The sequence below is a fragment of the Poromitra crassiceps genome (genome assembly GCF_964638095.1).
Source record: "Poromitra crassiceps genome assembly, chromosome: 12".
Taxonomy (NCBI): Eukaryota; Metazoa; Chordata; class Actinopteri; order Beryciformes; family Melamphaidae; genus Poromitra; species Poromitra crassiceps.
Genome location: NC_139632.1, coordinates 24,172,120 through 24,199,421, shown reverse-complemented (window position 1 = coordinate 24,199,421; position 27,302 = coordinate 24,172,120). Strand labels below are relative to the sequence as shown.

The window sequence follows — 27,302 nt, the reverse complement described above, 5'->3', positions numbered from 1 at the left end:
GGCTCCCCCTTTGTGGAGTCATGTTAATATCCCACACTGTGCCACATCATAGCGGAAGTATGCTTTGGAACACATTTTGTAATCATCTATTAGAAAAGTATTCGTAAGCAAGCTGTAAACATTTTCTGAAATATAGTAGAGTGCATTTTGTCCATGCTTATTTAATGTACTGTATGCCCTCCATATCCCCAATGAAGCACATTGATTGAAATGCATTGTGGGTGAGAATGTCCGGACCTGGGATGAAACCTTGTGTACTCCGAGTCTGGTGTTCTTTAATTCCTTAGGAACAGTTCAATCAGGGAAGATGCAAAAGGTGACGCACAGAAGACAGATATGTTTATTACAGTATTATAAAACAAGAGTGTTTGGCGTTGACCCCGTCGCAGGAAATAATTTATACGTTAGAACTTGATAAATAAACACAATTCTGAAAGATCCCCTTTGGGAAGCCATAGACGTGTCCTTGTTACTGCAAAGAAAGAGACATATCAGGTAGGCAGGTTTAAATGCCACCCGCCAAGCAAGATGTTTGGCTGAGAGAAAGCCCCAGCACATGACCAGGGGTGCTCGGCAGCTCGGCTTGCTCTATTGGCATGCGCAGCGCACAATTGTTTAACTTCGCATCACTGATGAATGCCTACAGTATGACATCATCAGTGATGGCATAAGATGATTTTGGTCAATAATAATGATGTCACAATGCCTCACTGATGACTCCAGTTTTCTCCCCAGTTGAACTTTGCCAATTCCCTCTGCTGTCCCCGTCGTTGCTCCACCCCAATCCGGGGATAATGTTACACTAGCTCATGCTCCCTCCGATACATGTGCATTCATCAGCGGAGTTTCACTGGCAGGATGTAGCGCGTGGGAGGAGTTTCACTGGCAGGATGTAGCGCGTGGGAGGAGTTTCACTGGCAGGATGTAGCGCGTGGGAGGAGTTTCACTGGCAGGTTGTAGCACGTGGGAGGAGTTTCACTGGCAGGATGTAGCGCGTGGGAGGAGTTTCACTGGCAGGATGTAGCGCGTGGGAGGAGTTTCACTGGCAGGATGTAGCGCGTGGGAGGAGTTTCACTGGCAGGTTGTAGCACGTGGGAGGAGTTTCACTGGCAGGATGTAGCGCGTGGGAGGAGTTTCACTGGCAGGATGTAGCGCGTGGGAGGAGTTTCACTGGCAGGATGTAGCGCGTGGGAGGAGTTTCACTGGCAGGATGTAGTGCGTGGGAGGAGTTTCACTGGCAGGATGTAGCGCATGGGAGGAGTTTCACTGGCAGGATGTAGCACGTGGGAGGAGTTTCACTGGCAGGATGTAGCGCGTGGGAGGAGTTTCACTGGCAGGATGTAGTGCGTGGGAGGAGTTTCACTGGCAGGATGTAGTGCGTGGGAGGAGTTTCACTGGCAGGATGTAGCGCGTGGGAGGAGTTTCACTGGCAGGATGTAGCACGTGGGAGGAGTTTCACTGGCAGGATGTAGCGCGTGGGAGGAGTTTCACTGGCAGGATGTAGCGCGTGAGAGGAGTTTCACTGGCAGGATGTAGCGCGTGGGAGGAGTTTCACTGGCAGGATGTAGCGCGTGGGAGGAGTTTCACTGGCAGGATGTAGCGCGTGGGAGGAGTTTCACTGGCAGGATGTAGCACGTGGGAGGATCACGCAAGGACAAGTGATGCTAGACTGATGTTGCATGATCATGTGAATTGCCATGTGGGTCAATTGGTGGCATGACATGTCTGTGGGTGTGCATATGTGATACATACATGTACATGTCTGTATGTACTGTATATACGTGTCAATATGTGTGGCATGTCTGGTGTGAAGAGAGCCTGTGTGTGTGTGTGTGTGTGTGTGTGTACGACACACACTGTGGCGCACAAATAGCTCCTGAGGGCCCTTGCGATCACAGACCGCCAAAAGGAAAAAGGATTTCCGAGAGGTTTCCTTCTCGCTATTTAAAGTGGGAGCCCTGTGGGACATGTTTGGCATTCTCATCCACTCACTGAAGATGGCCTGTGATCTGAAGCCACTAACAGGCTCAGCATGCTCTCTCTCTCTCTCTCTCTCTCTCTCTCTCTCTCTCTCTCTCTCTCTCCCTCTCCCCCCTCCCTCTCCCTCTGGCTCTCTGAAGTAATTACCCTGCTTGTGATTCCACTGACACCCACATGTCCCCCGAGACGTGCCTTCACTAGTTTGTTTAATCTGCCTCCCTGTACAGTAGGTAACACAGCCATAATTGAGGTGTGGATAGCGCTGTGGGAACAGATGAAACCGGATAGTAGGTTTTTCTATAAACTTGTCTGCACTATAAGTCACCTTGGATGACAGCAATTGCTAAATGGATGTGCAGTGTATTGCTATGATAGGAATGCTACAAAGTTACTAGTTGAATGTTTCAAAATAAAAAACAATCCGCCAGTCCTTGGCCACCTTGATCAATGAATCCCATGATTACAGCAAGTCACAAATGCCAGTGTCCCAATAAGGAGTTAGAAATGTAAGCGGCTAATTTGTGGATCCAGCCATTCTTAAAGCAACTTTTTCCTCAGTTGACAATGAGGCTGGTGATAAGATAATAGGAGTTGTCAAAGATTAGAATACCATTAGCAAGCCTTGCAGTCGAGCAGATACGTATTTGATCTCAACAACATATAACTTCCGAAAGTTCTGCTGATACCTGAGACGGATTCAGCTTTACACTCCCGTTTGAATTTTGATATGAAAACAGCAAGTGGAACTGTGGAAATGCAAGCATCAGATACTGTATCTCCCCCGGTTAGTGTCTCGCCTCTGTCTGTAACACGCTTGAACTGCTCCATTCAGTACATACAGAGTGTCAATCATCACAGAATCAGCCTTAGATGAAGCAAAAAATGAAAAAGAACAAAAATCATCCATAGAAGTGAACTTAAATTAATTAAATATATCATACTTTCCTTGCCAGATTGCATCTGTCCTCAGATGTGTAAAAAAATAAAGCATTCTCAGATATCTTTTTAAAGCGTATTATTGTAAGATACCACTAATTAAATTGACAGTGTTATTAATTGGGTTGAAGATAACTTGCATTGAGTTGAGGACATCTTAAACTCAATTAAAGATATCTCCAAGTCAATTAAAGATATCCAAATGCCATGTCCCGCAAAATGCAATCAGGCTCTTTCTGGCGCAATATCAGTTCACTTGTGCCCCTATTACAAAGACTGAGTTGTGCTTCTAAAGTTTTCTTCTTTTTATCATTAAAAGCCTGACTTTTTGAAATAGATGTCGTCCATGTCACACTTTTTGCGATGTATATAGTTTCTTTAATGTGGCATAATTATAGTATTTAATACATCCTTATCCAGTCTTTGAAATATAAATGAGGATCATGCAGCTCTGACATTTGGAAAAGCAGCGTTTAACTTCAAATGGCTCAGATATCACAAGGTGATCACATTGCACATCATAGTCAGCAATGTTAATGACAGATATACAGTAGTCGCACACCTCTTAATGACAATAAAAACTATTAAAAAAATAATTACCCGCTTTTTATCCAAAGAGTGAGACTTGAAAGTCTGAATAGGGAGATTTAGTTTTGCCTGGAGTGTTCTTCATGGCTGTTTTCTCTGCCATAGCTAAAACAAGTTCATTTCATCATTGTTGATTATAGATGTGATCTGTCTCTTTGTGATGAATATTTTCATTCAGATCGGATGGGAAAAAATCAGTTAGCAACGTGCATCAGTGTGGCGAGGCCCATCACTTTTGAACTGGATGGGTTGAGTGCTGTAGTGAGATTTCCTCCACTAGAAGGATACATTCATCAGGGTGAGGAGTTAAGTGTCCTCGGCAGAGGAGCTGGCAGTGCCTGAAAGTGGTGTCACACCCGGTCACACCTCACAGCTATCCTGCACTCTTTAGCCAAACTAAATTAGTGGCTGGAAAGATATTTTGACGAGTGTCTTTACTGTAACTTGAGCCAGTAGCCTTGCAGAATGTGATGGTTTAGAGTTCACAGATTCTTTTGCCGTCTGACCATAAAGAAGTGTGGATTTTGTGAACCCGGGCTCACCCTCCCCTCTCCCTCCCCTCCCCTCCCCAGGCCGCTGCTCCAGCTGTGGAGAAAATGTGGTGGGTGAAGGCACCGGCTGCACCGCCATGGACCAGGTCTTCCATGTCGACTGCTTCGTCTGCATGACCTGCAGCACCAAGCTGCGTGGCAAGCCATTCTACGCTGTGGAGAAGAAGGCCTACTGTGAGCCCTGCTATATTGTAAGTCATCTCTGGCACCCTCCTGCATCCTCTCGCGTCACCACCTCACCTACACACACTCTCAGGCAAGGTCCAAATTGAAGCTTTGAGTTATTGACAATGTTCCAAAACTGCACGTTAAGAAGGGATCAGGAATGCGTTGACTACCTTTTTATAACAGAGGGTTTTCATATCGCTCCTAGTCTGCTGTGAATTAGATGATGATTAGAGGAACATTGTTTTCACATGCAGAACATTCAGTGTGATGAATGCTGATCCATAACTTTATCTGGGGGTACATCTGATAAGCAGACAGGCACAGCTTAAATGCATTTGACTTATTTAATGAGTGTCAAAATCATGTTAAAATGTAAGATAGTGTTAATTCCCTTTGGGGATCAGATAACAAATGAGCCATTTGCTTCTCTATTCCTTTATTCCTTTTAATCAAGAACCTGACGAAATACAGGAAATGAGACCGTGAGATGCAGGAAGGTGTGCAGGTTATTTTGAGTTCAGGAACTTCTTTTTGCTTCTTCTTACAAAACTCTGTGGCCGGTTTCCCCGGTGCCATATTGCGACACTACGAAATATGAAAATGTTTGCTTGCAGAGTATTGTCACGAACGATGGACACGTCGTCTTGCAATACCACATGGATATCCTGTTTTTCATCCTGTTTCATTAGAAAAATCATTGATTTGGTCATCATTCTAACTACGGTAGTTCATTGCCTTGTCAGCGACATCAAAGCTTTGCGGATGACATCTGCCAGTTGAAACACTGTATCACTGTGCTGTAACATTTAAAAAGACAAACCAATAAAATATACATATAGTACAGTATATACAGTATATATAAAAAATATATATATTTCTGTGTAGGACAGCGCTTGGTATGGCATCTTGCGATTGGCAGTTTGTGTTTCTAGTTGAGTGATTGACTGGTCTCTGCACAGCGGGGGCAGCGGGTCTCTAAAGGGGGATTTGAAAAGACTTCTGGCATGGCGTTGTACGCCTCCTGTCCAAAGGTTGAAGGCTTGAAAGAGCCTTATATATCCTTGGTACCCTCTGCCTAGGAGAAGTCTACAGGCTCTTTTTTGAATACGCTCCAGCTGTGCAGACTGTGGGCCAGTGAGGCAACGCTGCCAAACTGGGCCTGCATATTTCTACACTGGGGTAGATAGAGAGCGGTTTTGGACCTGACAGCGAGGCCAAATCTTTTCTTTTAGACGTCTCATCATAAACTGCTTCTTGTTGGCTGACTGGAGCATATTCTCAATTTAACAGTCCCCTTTTCCATGTTACTTTTATATGTTCACTCTTAAGATTTTGATGGTGTCACATTTTTCAAGAGCATTATCTGTGGGCAGGATGGGGTGCTGCCTCATGTGGTTTAGGGTTTGTTGCGGGCTGCAAGGGAGTTGTGGTGTCAGTGTCTGGACGAAAGTCATGTTCTCCACATAGTGGCGATCAAGGCTTGTTGAAGTTGATGAGAGCACTGTTAATCAAGGAAGACATGATTGTCCCATGTGGGATACTGAAAGGCAGAAAAACAACACAGGTACTGAACTTTTTGGTGGGGATTTTATTTAATTTATTTATTACTTTATTTATTTAAAACATACAGAAATGAGTTCTTCAAAAGCAAGATGTGGAGGGGAGAGACCTGAAAGGGCCTATAGGAGGCCTCTACTCGTTGATGATGCATGGGGTCAGTTGGGTCTCACTCCAAGTGGGAAGTAGACCATGTGCTGCTGATTTTGCGGTTCACACCAGTCAAATGCTTTTGCAATGTCTGTTCACGTCGAGGTCAAGTTTGGGACGAATGTCTCTCAGGCAGTCTGTTCCCACACAGCTTTGAGAGTTGAGCAGTTTGAGATATTGCTCTCAGTTCATCAGTCTTGGGGGAAGTTGTATTAGACTGCCTGTTTCCATTGAAGAGCTGTTTCCATTGAAGAGGGGCAGTGCTTCTTGAAAAGTTAAATTCAGAGTGTATAATGTAGCAGTAGGAGTGCTAATTTCACTGTGTCAGGGGGAATCATGCCTGGCCCTGTAGATTTAACAGAGCTAAATATGAATCTTGAATGCAACTATGATGCATTTTTTTTTCTTTTTAGATCTTTTTAATGCCGAAAACATGGGACCTTTTTTTTAGTACTCCTTTACCAGAACTTTGGAAAATCCAGATGATGTCATTTTGGATTGCTGTATAACTTATTCATGCTGGTCACTTAGAACATTAACAATTTAGCATTGACTGTAGCAGACAAACCGTGACAACCTAGCCTCTGTGTTAATATCTTTGCTCCATATCTACAGGATATGCAAATCACCAGGGTTTTCCTGCAGGCCCCCTGAGACAGATAGGAGCCACACTAAAACAAATGTTGTCAGGTAGTTATTTGCCTACCTAGCACACGTTCCACTTCCCAGATTGTAGATAAGGGGCTTTTGAAGAGAGAATGATTTGACTTTGGAGGTATGACCCAATGAGAAGGTTAGAGCTTCTGTTTTTGTGGCTTGGGGAATGAGGACCATGATGAAAAAGGTGATGCACAACTGAGTATTTGCATGAACTCCTGATTCATTGACGCTGATGGGAGAGCATCAAAAATATTTAGAGAAGTGATCATTTTAAACTATTTTGTTATGATAAGTGAATACATTAATTACAAGACTGACCAATACTTAGGGATGGGGATAGTTTCACATTTTTCCAATGCCGGTGCTAAAACAATACTTTTGAAATGGTAGCAGTGCCTAAACGGTGCCTGAACCGATACTTTATTCATTTAAAGTGAAAAAACAACAACATTAAAGACTTTTTTTTGTATACATGAAGAAATTTAACAATACAGTAAATCAATAAATAGTAAATCAATAAATAAATAAATAACAAATAAAACCTGAGTCAACTAAATAATGATTTAACAGTAAATAACAGATACCGTTAGTGAAGGTGCGTCATGCGTGCGGCGGTTTCAGGTTAATTTGCAGGTGGCCAAACTACTGCAAATTTTGGTAGGCTACTATTAATTCTTGTGGCTTGCCTATTGTAGATATTAACACATATGGACAGTCACGTGTTCCTTCACATTTATTTGCAAGAAATGGCTTGGTATGCACTTTTCTTGTGAAGTCTTAAAGCTGAGCTACATGACGTTAAATCAGTGGCAGGCCATCTAAATCATCTCTTTTCAGAGGCACTCACGGTGATTGTAGTTGTCTTGTCTGGAAGTTCTCCAACTCTTGATACATGCGCTAAAGAGGAGCGGGATAATTTAAGAACTTTATTTATGCATTTCATCAGCATAAATGTTCTTCTGGCACAAGATCAAAAGGATGGGGGAAATCTGAATTTCTTAATGAAAGTAATTTCTTCTTCTTTTATTCCCATCCTCGGGGTCGTACGCCTCTGTACGATTAGAGAATGAACGCCAGACTTGAGTCTCTGAAGACAAATGTCACATCCCAGTGAAAGTTAGGCTCCAAGTCAGTCAGTCTAGGAATCGCTAAGAGCAAATTAAAATCAACAATGTATTATTTGTTTATTTTTATTCATTTTAAATTCCCTTTCTGATCTTGTCAGTATTTGGCTGCTATAGTAACAATTAACTGCAAAATATGCCACATTATTATACAGTCAAAACGGAATGATAGAAACTCATAGCCACCTGTTTTCCATCTTGCAAGAGTCTAAATTCAGATTTCATCCATAAAATACGATTAAAAACCCCATACTTGAAACTTTATTGAACAGTGAGCTTATGGTGACTGCTACATTAATCCTTAATGATTACATGAAAGGTTTACCTTCTCTATTGATTACTTTTACTACTAGATTGATAGCCTTCATTCAATGTTATTATACAGTAGGCTACACGAATGCAAAACATTATGTTTGCTGATATTAACTAAGTCAGATATACTTTGAAAAACTACACTTACTGTACAGAGTTTATGATTGTATTATTTATTTGTTTGTTTATTTATTTATATTTTTTATGGACTGCCAATATATTTAGTAAATAAATGATCAGTATTATTAACTTAGTGGAGACTTGCTTTTCGTAATGTTTATCTATACCACCATGGGTTCTAGGCATGAGCAAGATTTTTGTGCACTGTATGTTTTACAGGTACAGTACAGCAGCTGTCCGAAAAAACTGATTGCATGTCAAATCTAATGATATAATATGCAAATATATTAATCCCATGGCCAGGAATTGCAGGAGTACGTTTAGTATGCCACAGTGATTGCCATCCAGTAATGTTTACGGCATATATCAAAGTAGGTAATCAGAAGTCCTTTATCTAGGCAAGGACTTTACATATTCTGTGGAACAATACTGGCACTTATATTAGCAAGTTCCGTCTCTTCCTCTGGGTGATTTGCACCATTCAAACTGTTTGTCTAGATATTACAATTCCTTTTAGTAATGTACAGGAACTCACACACACCCTCTCTCTCTCTCTCACACACACACACACACACACACACACACGCACGTACGTTATCTTTACCAGTCTACTTCCTTATTCTACACCTTGCTATCTGTCTCGCACAACCTCAGTCACACCACTGGCCCACAAATTTCAGGGCAGCAATCAGCCTTTGTCCTCTCCACTTCCCTGGCTTGCCTCCACAGAGGACTTATCGCTGCCTCTTTGAATACAGCGTGATGGAGATAAACTCTACAGTCGCTCAATTAATGTCTCGTTTTGCATGAAGTGGTTTGTAATCGTGTTAATATGACATCAGCGCCGGGCCACCGTCGTTTTTCCCCCCTGCCTGATGTAAAGCAATAGCCCGAGGTGTCCCGCAGCCTATCTCAGACCCCCTTCCGTGTTTAACTTACACACCTAATACGATTGAAGAGTGCAAAAGTGCATAGAAACGACACCCAGGGAGCTGTTCATCATCCTTATACTGCGACGCAGCAGTCTCACTGTGTTTAACAACTGGTTTCCAAGAAGTTTTTCTCTGAATTCACAGTATTGCTCTCTGTAAGTTTTGAGCTAACTGGAGCAAAATAATCACAGGGGATGTGCAAATAACACAATGCCGGATAGTAGAGCCATCCAACAATAGCTACTTTTACATGCAGGGAGTAACAGTATTATTGGCCGTACTCCAGTCTTATTCAGGGCAGTTCACAGCCAAAACCAAAGGTGAAATGAGTCGGGTGTTTACATCTCAGGTTATGCTCTTTACAAACCAGGTTACTTGAGTTATTGGGCTTAGGCCAAAATTGTGCATCAAAACATAAATACGGTCTGCTACCATAATCCTTTGCTAATTGAGTCAGTCATCTTGAAGTTAAACTTTAAAATACGTAAGAGGGTGCAGAAAGTTCAATGCTCAGGCCGCCTTCGTCTTTTTCTGTACTTTCTAGAAGGATTGCAATCTCAGACAAAGCGTGCTGAGAGAGGCGCTTTGAGATGTGAAACATTCAGGCAGAGTGCTCCACTTTAGAGACAAAGTGCTTTCATTCGTAAGGCTGAGAGGACACTGAGTGTGGGATGTGTCAGCTACTGCTGTCAGTCCACCAGCTAAAGACAGTATCATGTGTGTGCCAGTGTTATGATGATGTCCAGCTATGATTGGTTGCTACAGTTGGTTAGTGTAATGTTCTTGGGTGTGTATATAGTAGTTTAGGCTAAAGCAGAGGACGCTTTTGAAACTTTAACTGCATTTTCACTTGGGACAATTTGTCCAGGACATTCAGATAATTATAGTGGCATCCGGGTAGTGTAGCGGTAGATTCGCTGCCTACCAACACAAGGGTCGCAGGTTCCCGCCCCCGTGTTACCTCCGGCTTGGGTCGGGCGTCCATACAGGCACGATTGACTGCGTCTGTGGATTGGAAGCCGGATTGAGGGTATGTGTCCTGGTCGCTGGTCACTAGCGCCTCCTCTGGTCGGTCGGGGCGCCTGTTTGGGGTGGAAGGGAATAGCGTGGTCCTCCCACGTACTACGTCCTGCCGGTGAAGCTCCCCGCTGTCAGGTGAAGCGGCTGGCAACTGTGCATGTGTCGGAGGAAGAATGGTTCTAGTATTCGGCTCTCCCCAGATCGGCAGAGGGTGGAGCAGCGACCAGGGCAGGGGGGGGAATTTGCCAAGTAAATTTGCCAAGTACAATTGGGGAGAAAATGGGGGGAAATCAGAGGGGGGGGGGGGGGGGGGTAATTAATAATAATAATACTGATAATAATAAGAGTATGTGATTATAGTGAGCAGTGTCGGGCAGTAACAATGTTACTGCAATTGTATTAGTTTCCCCAGTAACTATTCATGTAAGCCAGGGATTACAATTTCCAAAAGAAAAATCCCCCCTGATTATGTGTTTGCTTACCTATAGTATAGCCTCTCTGTGTGGAGTTATTATAATTTATCTATTTTGGAATATTTGAAATGTGACAATACCCATTATTCTGCATTTGATGTTTTGATAATGTATCATGAACGATGAACTGTTCATTCACTGTTCCTTCCCTGCAACTCCTGACCACTGTGCATCTGCCATCAAAACATCAAGTTAGGCATGTGTTACCCACTCAACATAAATATTTAGGACCACAGGCTTCTTTATGACTGGAAGTCATGTAGAAGCTATTTCATTCTGCACTTTGGTCAAGCTTCCATTAGCAAACTCTCATGTCACATGTCTTATTTCCATCTTTTCAAGGTAGGGATGGATATATGTGTTGCCAGTGCCACAAGGCAGTGTAGAGATATGTGTGAGACAGAATATACATTTTCACAACTTTGCAACAAAAAAAGGTGGCGCAAACCGTTACGTCATTACAGTGCGCAGTAGCAGTGATTCCACCTTTACGAGTTCAAGATAGATTTTTTTTCCCTCCAATCAGGGAGATTATAAATTAGAAGCCAGCACATCTATTTGAATTTGTAGTCATATAAATGTAAGAGTAATTTTCTCTCTCCTTTCACTTCGGGAAGTCTGCTCCTAACGAGAAGAGCATACAGTATTATTATCCCCTCGTTAACAGTGGTGGGAGCAACAGAGACCCTTCATCTCGCTGATAGCCCAGCTGCTCTTTGAAGAAGTTAGGCAATGGGATTCTGTGTCATTGGGGTTAATTGCTTACAGAGGGTACCACGCTTTCCGTTCTTGAATTTATTCTATGTTCTCCATATCTGCCCTAGCTTTACTTGTTTCTTGCAAAGCTCTGGGCATTTCCACAGCCAGGTTGTTGCCCAGTTTATTTTAAGTGGACATTTTGGGTGCCCTTCGCTTCAGGTCATTCACTGGTAAACAGATCCTTTCAATCTGGTTAGATGGGACCGAAATGGGTTTGCAAATAGCGCTCAGTTCCCCCGTCGAAGCCACAATCATATGTCCACTTTCCTATATCCAACCACTTCCACTGAATATAGAGATGATCCAAAGTGCGGGCAGTTTAAGTGTACGCTAATAAGACAGTTGTAACAGTAAGTAACACAGGGTCATGGCAGACGCACAACCTTTATATTGAAAGAGCCGTAATAAAGAGATAGGGATTGGCCCACACAACCTTTATATTGAAAGAGCAGTAATAAAGAGATAGGGATTGGCCCACACAAAAACCTTCATCTACTTGTGCCTCTTTTGACAGAATTTCACAGATCGCCAAGGTCATGGACGACAAGTTGCTTGAATGTAATTATGTTCATTATCTGGTGTTGTACTATAGCTCTGCTATTTAAAATAAATGGCTTTTGGTCTCATTGGCTATGCTCTCCGAATGATTTCTCATTCTACTATTGTAAAGGAAGAGCTGCACACAGCAAAGCATGACGTGCCAGGCCCCAGGAAAAGATCATGATTGACAGTATGACTGATGAGCTTTACCCATTGTGTGTGTGTGTCTGGCTGTCTGTCTGTCTGTCTGTCTGTCAGTCAGTCAGTCAGTCAGTCAGTCAGTCAGTCAGTCTGTCTGTCTGTCTGTCTGTCTGTCTGTCTGTCCGTCAGTATGGCTGTCTGTCTGGGAAAGTACTGATGTTAGTCTAGCTAGCTGGTCACCCGTTCACATAGCTCTATATCTTTGATGACTTAGCCTACCCATCTTTTGTGAAATACATTTTCAGAAGCAGACCCAACTTTAGCACCAGCCGTTGACCATAATAGCGCATCAGCGAGTGCTCCAATCCATTGCATCACATTAGTGGATTAACAAATAATCACCTTCCCATAGTTCCAGTGAAGTCACCAAGAATGACAATTTGCCCTGAATTCTATGATTCAAGCGATGTAAAATAAATTATATTCCTACAAAATTGTGTCTAAACTCACTTTAGGGAGGAAAAAACATGATTCTCTAGTCCTCTTGTTTTGTGTGTCAATACTGTGCGCTGAATTTTACTTTGGTGCAAATGTGTCCTCACAAGTCAGTTGACCCCCATCATCCCACACTGTAGCAGGTGACGGGATGTTCCCATGGTGGCACAGGAGGGACTCAGCTGTATTGGGGGCTCCTGGTGATGGATGTCCTCGACAGCACAACTTGTCACGCTTGTCCTCTCCCACTTAGGAACGGGGGACCCCTGAGAACGTCCCTAGAGCCTCCGCTGTCATTGACAGAGGGGATCTAGGAAACAATACATAACAGCCAGAGAGCCTGAGATCCTCAGCTGTAACAATGCGCTGTGCAGCCAGCCACTGAATACAGGAAGATAACGATTATAGTGTTGCTTCCCTCACAATGGTGTGGTTATAATTAGAGATGACTACATGCACCACCCACACACCTGTCAGTCGGGTGTGATGGATATCCAGGTAGGCAGATCCAGAGGCTTGCAGCCAGAGTGATGAGATCACCCCCGCCCCTTCCTATATTCTGCTCATTGTTGTGGCGCTGTAGCGAGCTGTTGTGGCTGTGGACGTCAGTGAGAACAGCTACAGCGGTTGCTGCAGCTAATGGGGATCCTAATAAACTAAACGTCTGTGAGCCGCTGCGTAGCTGCTGTTCATGGGGGGGGCCGTGCACGCGCGGTGCAACAGTGCGTGGCGCTGGCAGGTTTGACTTGTTGTCTGAAGCGCGCTTATGAGCACACACACACACAGGCTCTGCTTTCTGCTGACTCCGTCATCAAATATTCATGGCTGTCTGCATTAGCTTGCAGAGTTCTAATTTAGTTCTGTATATTCAGACATGATTAACTCGGTCTAATTCCTCAAAGGAGTGAGCCAATTAGATAGCACTTGCGTGAATCGGATTTCACGTCTTCGTACTTCTCCAGACTTGCCAGGACAATTATGCGTGTGTATAATTGTCCTGTACAGTGGGTGTGAACCCCACTACACTCAAGCAGGTCATTATTTCTTCTTACTGGCCTGCACCACAGTACAGTATATGCAGCTGCCTTATCCATTACAAGCATGGAAATGAATAGCATGGAGCCTTGTTATTAGAATACACTGTTTGGATAAGAGTCAAGAAGGCGACTCCATAAATCCAGGTCCGTCTTCCTTGTGCTTTTTTGTCTAAGCACATCTCCTTTAGTTCCCCCAGGAGCAGGCAGGAGAAAAATATCTGTGACCCGATGCTGACCCACCACAATGTCACTCTAACTCACGGTGTGAGAGTACTGCTGCCTGGGTCTTTGTCAGTTTCTCTCTGTAACCAGAGGAGGAGACATTGCCCAAAGTCCAGAGGGGTCGCATTCTGCTGCGGAGCTGAATTTAAGGCAGACAGGCAGGCAGGCAGGCAGGCAGGCAGGCAGGCAGGCAGGCAGGCAGGCCTGCGCTGGAGAGAGATCAGTGCCTCACTGCCACCTTGTATTGGTCAAAGATCGGCCTGAGCAAGACATGATCTGATCGCCAGCCTTGTCCCTTTATGTTGGCTTCAGCCTGACGTTATCATGCGGCTCAAATAATAGAATGCATCTGTGTGAACAAATGTAGCAGCGGCACAGAGTATAGGATTATGTTTGCATATTTCACTCTCGTTTGACACTTGTGCCATTTTGTTAGTATATCAAAATGTTGGATTCTGAACTGAGCTGAATACAAACCTACACAGGCAGGGCCAGTTAGCAGTCATTGCTGGTAAAAAGGATTGCAGGGCTACGGCTGAGTCAGGGGCAAGCTTGGTAATAAACTGTCCAGGCAGAGATATAAACTAAATGTAAAAAACAAATCAAGATAGGAGGTTCTGGCAAGATGCCACCCCATTCCAGGCACACGCTGGTCATCCATAACCCGGTGTGAATTTATTACACAGACAGACAGACTCTCCAGCCGAGCTGAGCCGAGCAGGGGACCAGCACCTTGCACTCTGTTCCAGGTCAGAGACACCAGACCTCTGCACACTCATCCTGATGGCTGCCTGGCCTGCACAGAGATGACATGACTGTCACGAATGCTCTGTGAAGTCTGTGAATTATACAGCTGATGCTCTCAAGGCTACTGCACCCTGGATCCAACAGGCTGGGAGTTACCAAAGCATTAAGAGAGTCACTCTCCCCTGCATGACACCCACACATAAACAACAACTCACACACCTCAATCATCTCCATCCAGACAGCAAGGTTTTGACCCAGGCACACGCTGTGAGGAACATCTGTGTGGGTGTCTCACTCATTTATAGAACATGTTTTATGAAGGACAGTCATGTCAAGTCCCTCTTAATACGCTCCGACTGTAATGCTTAGCATGTGAACAACTACAAAGACAGACGCACAGCACAGAGGCTGAATGCCAGGGATTTGTGGTCACTGGAAAGCAATTACTGATATGAAATTAAATGTAAATTAAAGTTGAATGTCAACGGCCGTGGACGGGATCCTCCTGGGTGTCGAGAGTTAGGGAAACGGCAAGGGGTTGTTCACTTGTTAACCTTCACGGGATGAGGAGAGATGATGAGGAGAGAGCCCAACCAGCCTGAACACAACTCACTGCTTTACGTGTGTGTGTGTGTGTGTGTGTGTGTGTGTGTGTGTGTGTGAGAGTGTGTGTGTGTGTGTGTGTGTGTGTGTGTGTGTGTGTGTGTGTGTGTGTGTGTGTGTGTGTGTGTGTGTGTGTGTGTGTGTGTGTATGTGTCTCCACCTCCATTAGCCTTTTACTAGCCTCCATTAGCAGAACAGTAACGAGGGCCCCGACGCTGGATCACCAAATGTTTACTTGTTTATTAAATGGATTAGAAGTTGGAAACCCTCATTAATGTTCTGCTTGCACCTGTGATACTTCCTGCCTTTTAGACACAAAATGGGTGAATTGGGTGGGAAGTGAAAAAGGCTAATGGTACTGAACAGACCAGAGATCAAGGAGGGGTGGTGCTCCCACAATTCCTTTGCAACTGCGTGACGATTTCAATTGGCTCCAAAATTCCCTCACAAGTAGCAGATTTCTGGCCGAGACCTGTATGATTTGGCTTCAGAACGTGGAAAACAATTTTTTTTAACCCCGGCAACAATGATCATCTTTGAATCTAGTGGCTTATCAGGCTGACATCTCCATCTTGTCTTTGTAAGTTATATATCATAATGTGACAATGTCGTTGCTCTCACATATAACACTTGCTTGGAGAAGATGGACTTAGACATGGGTATACATGTCCCTAAACATTGACCTGGCGACAGTTTTGCCAAATCTGCTTATTAAATATGTATGAGCAGAAACTTATGCCAAGTCAGCTGTAACTGTGTGTAACCCTGCTCCGTCCTAACGTGTTTGAAAGAATGGAATACCCATGCAGACATAAGCTGAAGACTGGTCAGTGTTTTATAGATTCACATTTGACCTTTGAAATCAAAGTCCAGCGTGGAATCCTTCAATACTCTTATGCTGACTTGTAAGTGAGCTGAAACTCGAATGGTGCAGTACAGCCTTGGAAAGAAATAGATGAACATTGGGGATGAGTAAAAAAAAGTCCTTCATGGTCCACTTAAGGAATCCTGATGATGTTTAAGGGGCTAAGCGCATCTTAAAAAGCCCGCCTAATGATATGCTGACAGCAGGTGCCACAGAATTTTCACACTGAAAGAAAGATTAGCTGCATTGTTGAATTTGTCTAATAGTAAAAGCACTACCCTCTTGTTCCCTCACCCTTATTTAGTCCCCTTGTCTCCTTTATTTAGTTCCCTGATTTCAGATTACTTCTCCATTAACGTTACAAAATCACCGTTGAGTCTGTAGATATCTTGGCAACAACTAAAGATGCTTTCTATTATTTGCTCTGCTCAATTGTCTTATTATCAGGCATACGTGGAAGTAAGTGGAATTGTCTTATTAAACGACCAAATAAATTCTGTGAGCTGCTCGTCAACGTTCGTTTTAGTCAAAAAACAAAAAAAGCCCTCAGGAAGTGGGAGATTGAGTTATGTGACTTATGGTTCATGACCAGGTCAGTCTCTCTGATTCACTGTTGCACTGCAAAAGAAACTGCAGTGCTCATCTTTCGAATAAGCACTTGTTGGATGTCACGGGACTTCCTTGATTATATGGGTGCACTTGATTTAAATCCCGTAGCGTGGCGTGGGCACAGAGCAGCACATTCTGTGTGAGTCTGGACGCAGACTGCATCAAATCATCTGCAAACCTGGCCCACTGTGAGTGAGCATGGTGAGTTCACCAGGCCGCCAGGACATCAATTAAATTGCGCACGTATTTACTGAGCTGAGCTCAAACCCCCCTCCTGTCAGTCCTACTTGGCCGTGTGAAATAAGAACAGATGGGTGTAAAATGTGTGTTGATACTGTGGGAGGAGATAGTGAACAGCTTTAAAGTTTGCAATATGCCACTGTGGATGTGAACTGTTTAACCTGCAGACATCTAAAATACATCTTCGCTACAGCATTGTTTCACTCGAAACTTGGAGCAGTGGTTCACGCTCAAAAACACAGACGGACAGTTGATCAGCCCTGTGTCCCATGTAAAGAGCAGAGAGCGTGCGGGACGCTCTGTGCTTTGTTTGCCGTTACACGCTTCACTCTGACAGACAGCTGTCAAACCCGCCACACTCTTCACTCTGACAGACAGCTGTCAAGCGTTGCTAAATGGTGGGGAAGCCGGGAAGGACTGCGCGGCCGGGAATCAATGTGTTTGGTGTTGAGAAATCACCAGAAGCACTTTGGAAATTGTAAAAGCCTACAATGAAAAAAGGGGCCACAATTGACTTTTAGCACACTCCACTCACCCCAGTTCAGCAAGTCTGTCTGACCTAAATTCACTTTAGCTCATCTGCCTAGACATTTGTTTAGCCTTCTGGGCAAACACTTAGAGAAATGTATGAGGGAGAGAAAAAAAGGAATACATATGCTTGAATAAATCACATTTAGTCAGGGGGGGAGCAAAACCCGGACATCGACAGACATATACAGCCCTCTAGTGGCAGATTGCAAGGGTCCTAGATCTCTCACAGAGAGGGCACAGCAAGTGATTTAAGCAGAATACTTTAAACCATCTTTGGAGGTTGTAAGTTAACCAACCACAAGTCTAAAGAAATTGTGATTGTTTTAAGATCCGACTCGTGTTTGCGTAACACAGCTAATAAATGTTCAGTTTTACCGAATACTAAATACAACCTGCGCCCAAAACAGCTCACACTTAAGTAATGTAGCTATAACAGAAGCTGGTCAAAATGAACAAATTGGGTCACAGAATTCTACCATCAGAAAGACACCGAAATGTTGTCTTTTGAGTACTGTACTCATTACAACGGCCTGGAGGAAGTGTGTGCTGTGAAATCACATGCTCTAGTTAAGCTAAACAAGGGCAAGGTATTCCCATATGAAGGGCAGGTGAGAAGGAGTGAGTAAGTCGAAATGCAGACAGATGAGTAAGAGTCCAGGGCGCTATAGAACTTTTAGTATAGTAGTATAGTACTACTATAGTACCTTTTGGCCCAAGTCCCTTGTTGGGATTCTCAGGTTGCAAACATATTTTCTCCTCTCTCTCTCCGTGTGTGTGTGTGTGTGTGTGTGTGTGTGTGTGTGTGTGTGTGTGTGTGTGTGTGTGTGTGTGAGAGAGGCAAACCTCAAGGGCTCAGTGCAGCAAGCTCATTAAGGGCTTTATTCCACTTCCTGGATGGAGGAGGATTGCAATATGGACATTGTTTATACACAAACGTTGCCCTGGGAATAATGTTTACGGTATTTCTATTACCGTCTTGGAGGAAAAATCTGAAAGTGGAGCTTGTCTGCACACATTGCTTTTCATGAAATAATGCCTCTCCAGGAGTGCTTTGAAGAAATGGCCATTTAAAGAAAACACTTTTAACAGTAGCTTGCCCCAAGTCATAGATCAGCTGTTCTCATCTCTTTGCCCTCTCTCTCCCCATGGCCCTGTGACACATGACAGTGTGGTGAGGAGGAGCGTGGTGTCTGACACTCGGACAACATGCAGCATTATGTCAGTCCGTGTTTACACCACGGCTGCAACGAACCCCAGCTCGGAACGCCAGTCCACTCGTTAGCATATAGACTGTAAATGTCACTGCCTGTGCTGCTCTCCAGCCATAGTGCTGGACAGGGGGTGGATCGTGCGTTTACCCCGGCTGAGCGCTCACTGAAGTGTCATTTTAAGCGGCAGGGCCCGGCGGCGCGTCTGGGAGGCGGTCGCTGACGCGGCACAGTGTTGCTACACACCCTGAGCCGTGTTTGGAAACACTGATGCTACAGCAGGAGCCAATGGCAACAGCTGAAGCGTGCACTCCTTAGCCCAGCCGAGCGCAGAGAGACACAGAGATCCAGGAAATGCCTGAACAGCTTGCACACAGCCACATTGATCACCCTCACATGATATATCCATCCCCCTGTAATTGCATTGCTGTTTAGAGAGGCGATCGTTATTTATGAAATATTGAAATAACAAATGGTGTCTCCCAGTAGATATTAAGAAGAGGGATGCCACAGATAAGTCAGAGGCAGGCGGCCGCCACGTCCCCCTGCGGGCCGGCTGCCCAGTCGCCTGGCTGCAGAAAACCTGCCGTCATCACAAAGTGGAAATATTTACTGCTCACACTCGTGCTTATGGGAGGATGGAGTGTGGCTGAGGGCAGTTGAGAAATGGCCATGTTTGTGTTTCGAGAGAACTGCTAATCAGATTCCTTCAGCTTCAGAGGCATTTCAGGACAGCCTAGCTAAAGGTCCTTAGTATCGATTTATTTGTCGCATAGGCCAACAGGAATTTTTAAACATTATAAACTCTGGTGCATCCGGGTAGTGCAGCGGTAGATTCCCTGCCTACCAACAGGAGGGTCGCAGGTTCGAGCCCCCGTGTTACCTCCGGCTTGGTCGGGTGCCGTCTATACAGGCGCCATTGGCCGTGTCTGCGGGTGGGAAGCCGGATGAGGGTGTGTACTGGTCGCTGCACTAGCGCCTCCTCTGGTCGGTTGGGGGGCTGGGCTGGGCTTGGGGAAATAGCTTATAGTGAAACGAAGCAGGAAGCATGCGCTAGTCTACAGCTCTCCCCAGATCGGCAGAGGGGGTGGAGCCATGACCGGGACAGCAGGGGAAATTGGCCAAGTACAATTGGGGAGAAAACTGAAAAAAACATGATAAAAACTTGTTTTTTGTGTGTGTTTTTTTAGATTATAAACTCTGAACATACAGGGTCAAATAAGACCACACAGAAAATCTGTATCTCACACACCTATAATAAGGCAGGCACAGTTGAGCAGGCGAGCACACGAGCACGTAAAGTGTGCGAGACACGCTAGAAATTAGACAGTTTGTAATCACAAATAAGCACTTCAAGGGCTTTTGAAAATGAATCATCAAAATCATTGTGTTCACGGTCACATGTTGTAACTGTGTGGGTGTCTGTGGGTTTTTTCACAGTCACATGTTGTAACTGTGTGGGTGTCTGTGGGTTTCTTCACGGTCACATGTTGTAACTGTGTGGGTGTCTGTGGGTTTTTTCATGGTCACATGTTGTAACTGTGTGGGTGTCTGTGGGTTTTTTCACAGTCACATGTTGTAACTGTGTGGGTGTCTGTGGGTTTCTTCACGGTCACATGTTGTAACTGTGTGGTTGTCTGTGGGTTTTTTCATGGTCACATGTTGTAACTGTGTGCGTGTCTGTGGGTTTCTTCACGGTCACGTGTTGTAACTGTGTGCGTGTCTGTGGGTTTCTTCACGGTCACATGTTGTAACTGTGTGGGTGTCTGTGGGTTTCTTCACGGTCACATGTTGTAACTGTGTTGGTGTCTGTGGGTTTCTTCACGGTCACATGTTGTAACTGTGTGGGTGTCTGTGGGTTTTTTCACAGTCACATGTTGTAACTGTGTTGGGTGTCTGTGGGTTTTTTCACAGTCACATGTTGTAACTGTGTGGGTGTCTGTGGGTTTCTTCACGGTCACATGTTGTAACTGTGTGGGTGTCTGTGGGTTTTTTCACAGTCACATGTTGTAACTGTGTGGGTGTCTGTGGGTTTCTTCACGGTCACATGTTGTAACTGTGTGGTTGTCTGTGGGTTTTTTCATGGTCACATGTTGTAACTGTGTGCGTGTCTGTGGGTTTCTTCACGGTCACGTGTTGTAACTGTGTGCGTGTCTGTGGGTTTCTTCACGGTCACATGTTGTAACTGTGTGGGTGTCTGTGGGTTTCTTCACGGTCACATGTTGTAACTGTGTTGGTGTCTGTGGGTTTCTTCACGGTCACATGTTGTAACTGTGTGGGTGTCTGTGGGTTTTTTCACAGTCACATGTTGTAACTGTGTTGGGTGTCTGTGGGTTTTTTCACAGTCACATGTTGTAACTGTGTGGTTGTCTGTGGGTTTTTTCACGGTCACATGTAACTGTGTGGGTGTCTGTGGGTTTCTTCACGGTCACATGTTGTAACTGTGTTGGTGTCTGTGGGTTTTTTCACAGTCACATGTTGTAACTGTGTGGGTGTCTGTGGGTTTTTTCACAGTCACATGTTGTAACTGTGTGGGTGTCTGTGGGTTTTTTCACAGTCACATGTTGTAACTGTGTGGGTGTCTGTGGGTTTTTTCACAGTCACATGTTGTAACTGTGTTGGTGTCTGTGGGTTTTTTCACAGTCACATGTTGTAACTGTGTGGGTGTCTGTGGGTTTTTTCACAGTCACATGTTGTAACTGTGTGGGTGTCTGTGGGTTTTTTCATGGTCACATGTTGTAACTGTGTGGGTGTATGTGAGTTTTTTCACAGTCACATGTTGTAACTGTGTTGGTGTCTGTGGGTTTTTTCATGGTCACGTGTTGTAACTGTGTGGGTGTATGTGAGTTTTTTCACAGTCACATGTTGTAACTGTGTTGGTGTCTGTGGGTTTTTTCATGGTCACGTGTTGTAACTGTGTGGGTGTCTGTGGGTTTTTTGTGTTTCCCGTCTACAGAACACTCTTGAGACTTGCACCATCTGCAGTAAGCCCATCATGGAGCGCATCCTGCGGGCCACAGGGAAAGCCTACCACCCTCACTGCTTCACCTGTGTGGTCTGCCAGCGCAGCCTGGATGGCATCCCTTTCACTGTGGATGCTGCCAACCACATCCACTGCATCGAGGACTTTCACAAGTAAGATGTTTAGGTTATCCTCAGCTTTTATAAGCCGTCCCAACCAGCCAGCTAGCTAAAAAGCCAGCTATACTGTCAAATGTACACATGCATTTGACAGTCAATTCTGTTACTAACTTACTGTGTTACATAACAGGCATCTCACCAGTGACTGTTATGACAAACTGTTACTTCACTCAGTGACCAGAAGGAAAACAGAAGTAAACAGCTTGCCGTTGCACTGGGCTGTTGTTTAATTCCACATGACAAGTGTGACCTCAACTACGCAGGCCTTTGTGTCGAGGAACATCTGCGTCTGGCCCGGGCTGCTCTGTACTGTGCCTGTGGTTTCCCAAAGCCAGAGACTCCCTCACTTCCTGCTTCCCAGCAATTCATTAAGCCAACCAATAGAAGAAGTGTCGACCCCACCTTCAGTCAGCCGACAGGACCTGAAACCTCTGTGTGCTGCTCATATCCTTATTGAGCCCATTGTTAGACTTTCTGAGGCCTTTCCCAAATGACTTGAAGGCGGGAAAACATTTGTCAGACAAACTCGCATATTGAAAGTCTTTATTGAGAATACATGTAAATACAGATTTTATTTTGGCGTCGGGCTCTGTTTCAATCTCTCCCTGCGAGCATATATATTTTTAACCAGCCAAAGCAAGAGCAGGTTCCCCTCCCTGGGGAACCATAAAGTAGCAGAGAGCCCACAGGTGGATGTTGATGCGGTGGAGGCGTGTGAGATGATGCTGATGGAGGTGTGTGAGATGATTCTGATGTGATGGAGGTGTGTGAGATGATTCTGATGTGATGGAGGTGTGTGAGATGATGCTGATGTGATGGAGGTGTGTGAGATGATGCTGATGTGATGGAGGTGTGTGAGATGACAAAACACAAGCTCAGCTCAGTACTGGAGCTCCGCAGGCTTCCATTCATTACTCTAAGGACCAGTAATGGTAGTTTCTATACAGAACATAGAGAGATTTTGTCAACGCCTACTAATAGAGCCCCAAGCTATTTTTCAGCCGTCATATTTTCTGCTTAATTTGAAACATTTAAGACAAGAGTAAATGTAGCTCTTAGGGCTACCTTGATGGTTGAGTTTTCAACTAAAAAACTGCTCTGCTGTCACAATTATTCTTTACTGTTTCTTTACTGTCTCATACTCTCAACTTGTTTCTGGACTCCCAAAATCCAACAAAATGAATGAGGATTGACAGATGTTTGGATCGCACATCCTTTTCACAGTATGTGCCCGTCTGCCCGAGCACATTTTTTGAATTTCTGACATTTTTTTGTTTTTTGTTTGTCTCACAGGAAGTTTGCCCCGCGCTGCTGTGTGTGCTCTGAGCCTATAATGCCAGCACCAGGCCAGGAGGAGACCGTTCGCATTGTGGCCCTGGACCGTGACTTCCACGTGCAGTGCTACCGCTGTGAGGTATGTTCTCCGTGCACCTCTCTCCTCTGGAAGGTGCTCTGAACTAAAAGTAGCGATACAACACTGAGAAACGTAAGGTGTCGCCCATTATGGCACGGCATGAGGCATATATGCCCGTCTGTCTGTTCACCTTTGCAGAGAGATGCGAGTGAATTGTCTCTCTTTTTACCTGCTCAAAATACCTCTGCATCTCTCCTCTGCAAAGTTCATGGACTAATACATAGTAACCGCTCTGTCAGACGGCGCTCGTTAGGTGATAAGCAGGTAACGTGTCACACTGTCAGGGAGCTGTGCTCGTTAGGTGATAAGCAGGTAACGTGTCACACTGTCAGGGAGCTGTGCTCGTTAGGTGATAAGCAGGTAACGCGTCACACTGTCAGGGAGCTGTGCTCGTTAGGTGATAAGCAGGTAACGTGTCACACTGTCAGGGAGCTGTGCTCGTTAGGTGCCCGTTAGGTGATAAGCAGGTAACGTGTCACACTGTCAGGCAGCTGTGCTCTTTAGGTGATAAGCAGGTAACGTGTCACACTGTCAGGGAGCTGTGCTCGTTAGGTGATAAGCAGGTAACGTGTCACACTGTCAGGGAGCTGTGCTCGTTAGGTGATAAGCAGGTAACGTGTCACACTGTCAGGGAGCTGTGCTCGTTAGGTGATAAACAGGTAACGTGTCCCACTGTCAGGGAGCTGTGCTCGTTAGGTGATAAGCAGGTAACGTGTCACACTGTCAGGGAGCTGTGCTCGTTAGGTGATAAACAGGTAACGTGTCACACTGTCAGGGAGCTGTGCTCTTTAGGTGATAAGCAGGTAACGTGTCACACTGTCAGGGAGCTGTGCTCGTTAGGTGATAAACAGGTAACATGTCACACTGTCAGGCAGCTGTGCTCTTTAGGTGATAAGCAGGTAACGTGTCACACTGTCAGGGAGCTGTGCTCTTTAGGTGATAAGCAGGTAACGCGTCACACTGTCAGGGAGCTGTGCTCGTTAGGTGATAAGCAGGTAACGTGTCACACTGTCAGGCAGCTGTGCTCTTTAGGTGATAAACAGGTAACGTGTCACACTGTCAGGGAGCTGTGCTCGTTAGGTGATAAGCAGGTAACGTGTCACACTGTCAGGGAGCTGTGCTCGTTAGGTGATAAGCAGGTAACGTGTCACACTGTCAGGCAGCTGTGCTCTTTAGGTGATAAGCAGGTAACGTGTCACACTGTCAGGGAGCTGTGCTCGTTAGGTGATAAGCAGGTAACGTGTCACACTGTCAGGGAGCTGTGCTCGTTAGGTGATAAGCAGGTAACGTGTCACACTGTCAGGGAGCTGTGCTCGTTAGGTGATAAGCAGGTAACGCGTCACACTGTCAGGGAGCTGTGCTCGTTAGGTGATAAACAGGTAACGTGTCACACTGTCAGGGAGCTGTGCTCGTTAGGTGATAAGCAGGTAACGTGTCACACTGTCAGGCAGCTGTGCTCTTTAGGTGATAAGCAGGTAACGCGTCACACTGTCAGGGAGCTGTGCTCGTTAGGTGATAAGCAGGTAACGTGTCACACTGTCAGGGAGCTGTGCTCGTTAGGTGATAAGCAGGTAACGTGTCACACTGTCAGGGAGCTGTGCTCGTTAGGTGATAAGCAGGTAACGTGTCACACTGTCAGGGAGCTGTGCTCGTTAGGTGATAAGCAGGTAACGCGTCACACTGTCAGGGAGCTGTGCTCGTTAGGTGATAAGCAGGTAACGTGTCACACTGTCAGGGAGCTGTGCCAGTGTGAGTGCAGACGTAAAGGTCAACAGAAAGCAAAGCAGATTAGTTCAGCTGCAGGGCTCAACAAGAGGAGAATATTGTCACTAGGGAGACATGAGTAGATGTCGTCATAATGTTAGCGTGCACGTGTGTGTCATTCTAGTGTAACACAATGTCACTCACAATTAACAAATGACATAGCAATACGTATTCTTTGAGACACACATACAGGCATTTGGGGGCTGCCAGGCTCTTGGAGGTGCAATGTCTGCATTGAGAAAGCAAGACGTACTCTACTCTGAAATATTGCTCTTTTTGGTTCTAGCGCAAAAAACATGGTGAAGTGGTGTACTGTAGCGCAGGGCTCTGCAACAACCACATCTCATGACAAATGAAGACGGGACCTCCAAATCACACGTGACTGTTTCATCATGTGGAGGATGTAGGAAGAAGAAATGCTCGCTATTTGGCTGGAGCACTCGGCTGCTTCCGTACATTACGACTGTCTTGTTTGCATTGTTTTCCACTCGTTACCCTCAAACAGAGCGTGATGTCACTATGCGAAAGAATATGAGTGATTGTGAAGTGTTGGACTGATTGTGTCAGTGTACATGTACAGTATATGTGCATGTAGAAGTGTGTGTGTGTGTGCGTGCATTAGAGATACGCGGATGAGCTTTTATGCCATCCTAATCCGCGTGTATGCATGAACCCGCCTGCCATAAATCCGCGCAAATTATTTCATACTATTTATAGATCCGCGCCCGCCATGCACCCAACGCTATAAACGCTATCAAAGGAGCGAACTTACGGTTTCTGCTGCCGTTGGTGCGATCGCTGCAGTCCAAGACTCCAAATAAACTTCCATGCTGTATTATGTCCAGTCCACCACTTGCCCTCATGTAGCTTACTCGGCTAACGCTATAGCTTTAAGTTTAGTTTACTGGATTGCCTCATTGTATGGGAAAATACGAACGCGTCTTCTCTTCAAACACGTCTTCAGCGGAGACTCCTTTTTGAGGGTGACATCATTGACCATATATGGACGAAAAGTGCAGCCTAGCGACCTAGCACATGGCTATTGTTTGGTTTACAGCCGTGGGTCCTTTGGGGGATCTACAATAGGCGACTAAGAATGTGCCTGACGAAAAATGTAGCTTAAAATACGTTCATAGACTAGAGAACGTAATTAATATTATTTTTCCTCATTAATGATACATCGTTTCAACCGCCCGCAACCCATCCGCTATTAATCAGAATGTTTATTTTTATGATCTGGCCCGCCCGCGGGGCGGGATATCCGCGGTCAGCGCGGTTATAACTGCGGCCCGCGCATCACTAGCGTGCATGTATGTCTGTGTATGTTTATGTGTGACAATCAAAAGTCACATTAGCTAACCTAGCAATAGTTTCGGGGCGGCAGGTCCCCCAGGCTTCTCAGCCAGTACAAAAACAACTATGGCCTCATAGGGCTTTTCTGTGAAGAGCTCCCTGAGACATTTGGATGGTCGTTTGTAAACGGCAGTAAATGTCTCGTTTAGGAAGTCAACACGCTGAGCATATAATTGCACATGATCCATGAGCGTGCTTAATGACTGTGTTTGTGTACATAGTCTAACAGAGTGTCTGTGTCCTGCAGGACTGTGGCTCTCTGCTCTCTGAGGGGGACAACCAGGGCTGCTACCCTCTCGATGGCCATGTCCTTTGCAAAAACTGTAACAGCAGCCGCATCCAGGACCTCACCGCCAAGGCTACCACTGACCTCTGAACACCCCCGGCGCCTGGTCACCTCCACTGTGTTAACCCCACGCTCACTCACTCCCTCCCTCTCTCTCCCTCTCTCTCTCTCTCTGTACCTCTCTCTATCTCTCCCTCTCTCTCAAACATGCACACAAACGCATGCATTCCTCATCATAGACAAATATATACATACGTATATTAGTTGCAATAACAAGAGACAGCATTATGTCTGCACGTACAGTAGAGGGGAACTCGGTACAATCACAGCAGAAGAAGTTGCTTCAGAGGCTGTCTGTGTTTTGACTGTGTTCTTGTGAACTTAATAATCCACTTGCATCAGTTAACAGAGCCACTGCGCATCATCAGTCACTGTCCTGATATCTCATCACACCTTCAGTCTGTATGGTCCAGGGAAGGTTCTAATGGCATCTACATACACAAGGCCCAGATGTGGCCTTCTCACTGACTATCGTCATCTAAAATGCCATTTGACTTGATCTAAGCAGCCAATGCGTTTGAAGCATCTAGCCAAGAGGCAAAGTCAAAATGGATGTGTAAGAGTGTAGCTTTAGCGATATTTAGAAAGATTATAAGCGTAATATTGTTTAGGAAATGCTGTTCATTTTATTCTTTAGTGTTCATTCCATGCATATACACATACAGTGCACAAGGTCAGTCAATGTAAATGTATATATGTATGTGCAAACACGCAGA

General features: G+C 45.1%; 1 protein-coding gene across 1 annotated transcript in view; it reads left to right on the top strand.

The window, feature by feature from the left end:
• The window catches only part of lpp (LIM domain containing preferred translocation partner in lipoma), a gene marked incomplete at its 5' end in the record, with an annotated part of 89,247 nt that extends 62,572 nt beyond the window's left edge, over nt 1-26,675 (top strand). Inside the window, 4 exons of the mRNA XM_083647905.1 lie at nt 4,077-4,246; nt 21,525-21,703; nt 23,003-23,123; nt 26,488-26,675. Coding sequence (XP_083504031.1) covers nt 4,077-4,246; nt 21,525-21,703; nt 23,003-23,123; nt 26,488-26,616 — 599 coding nt within the window. The 3' untranslated portion in view covers nt 26,617-26,675. The remainder of the gene's footprint in view (nt 1-4,076; nt 4,247-21,524; nt 21,704-23,002; nt 23,124-26,487) is intronic.
• Between the last annotated feature and the right edge of the window lie 627 nt (nt 26,676-27,302).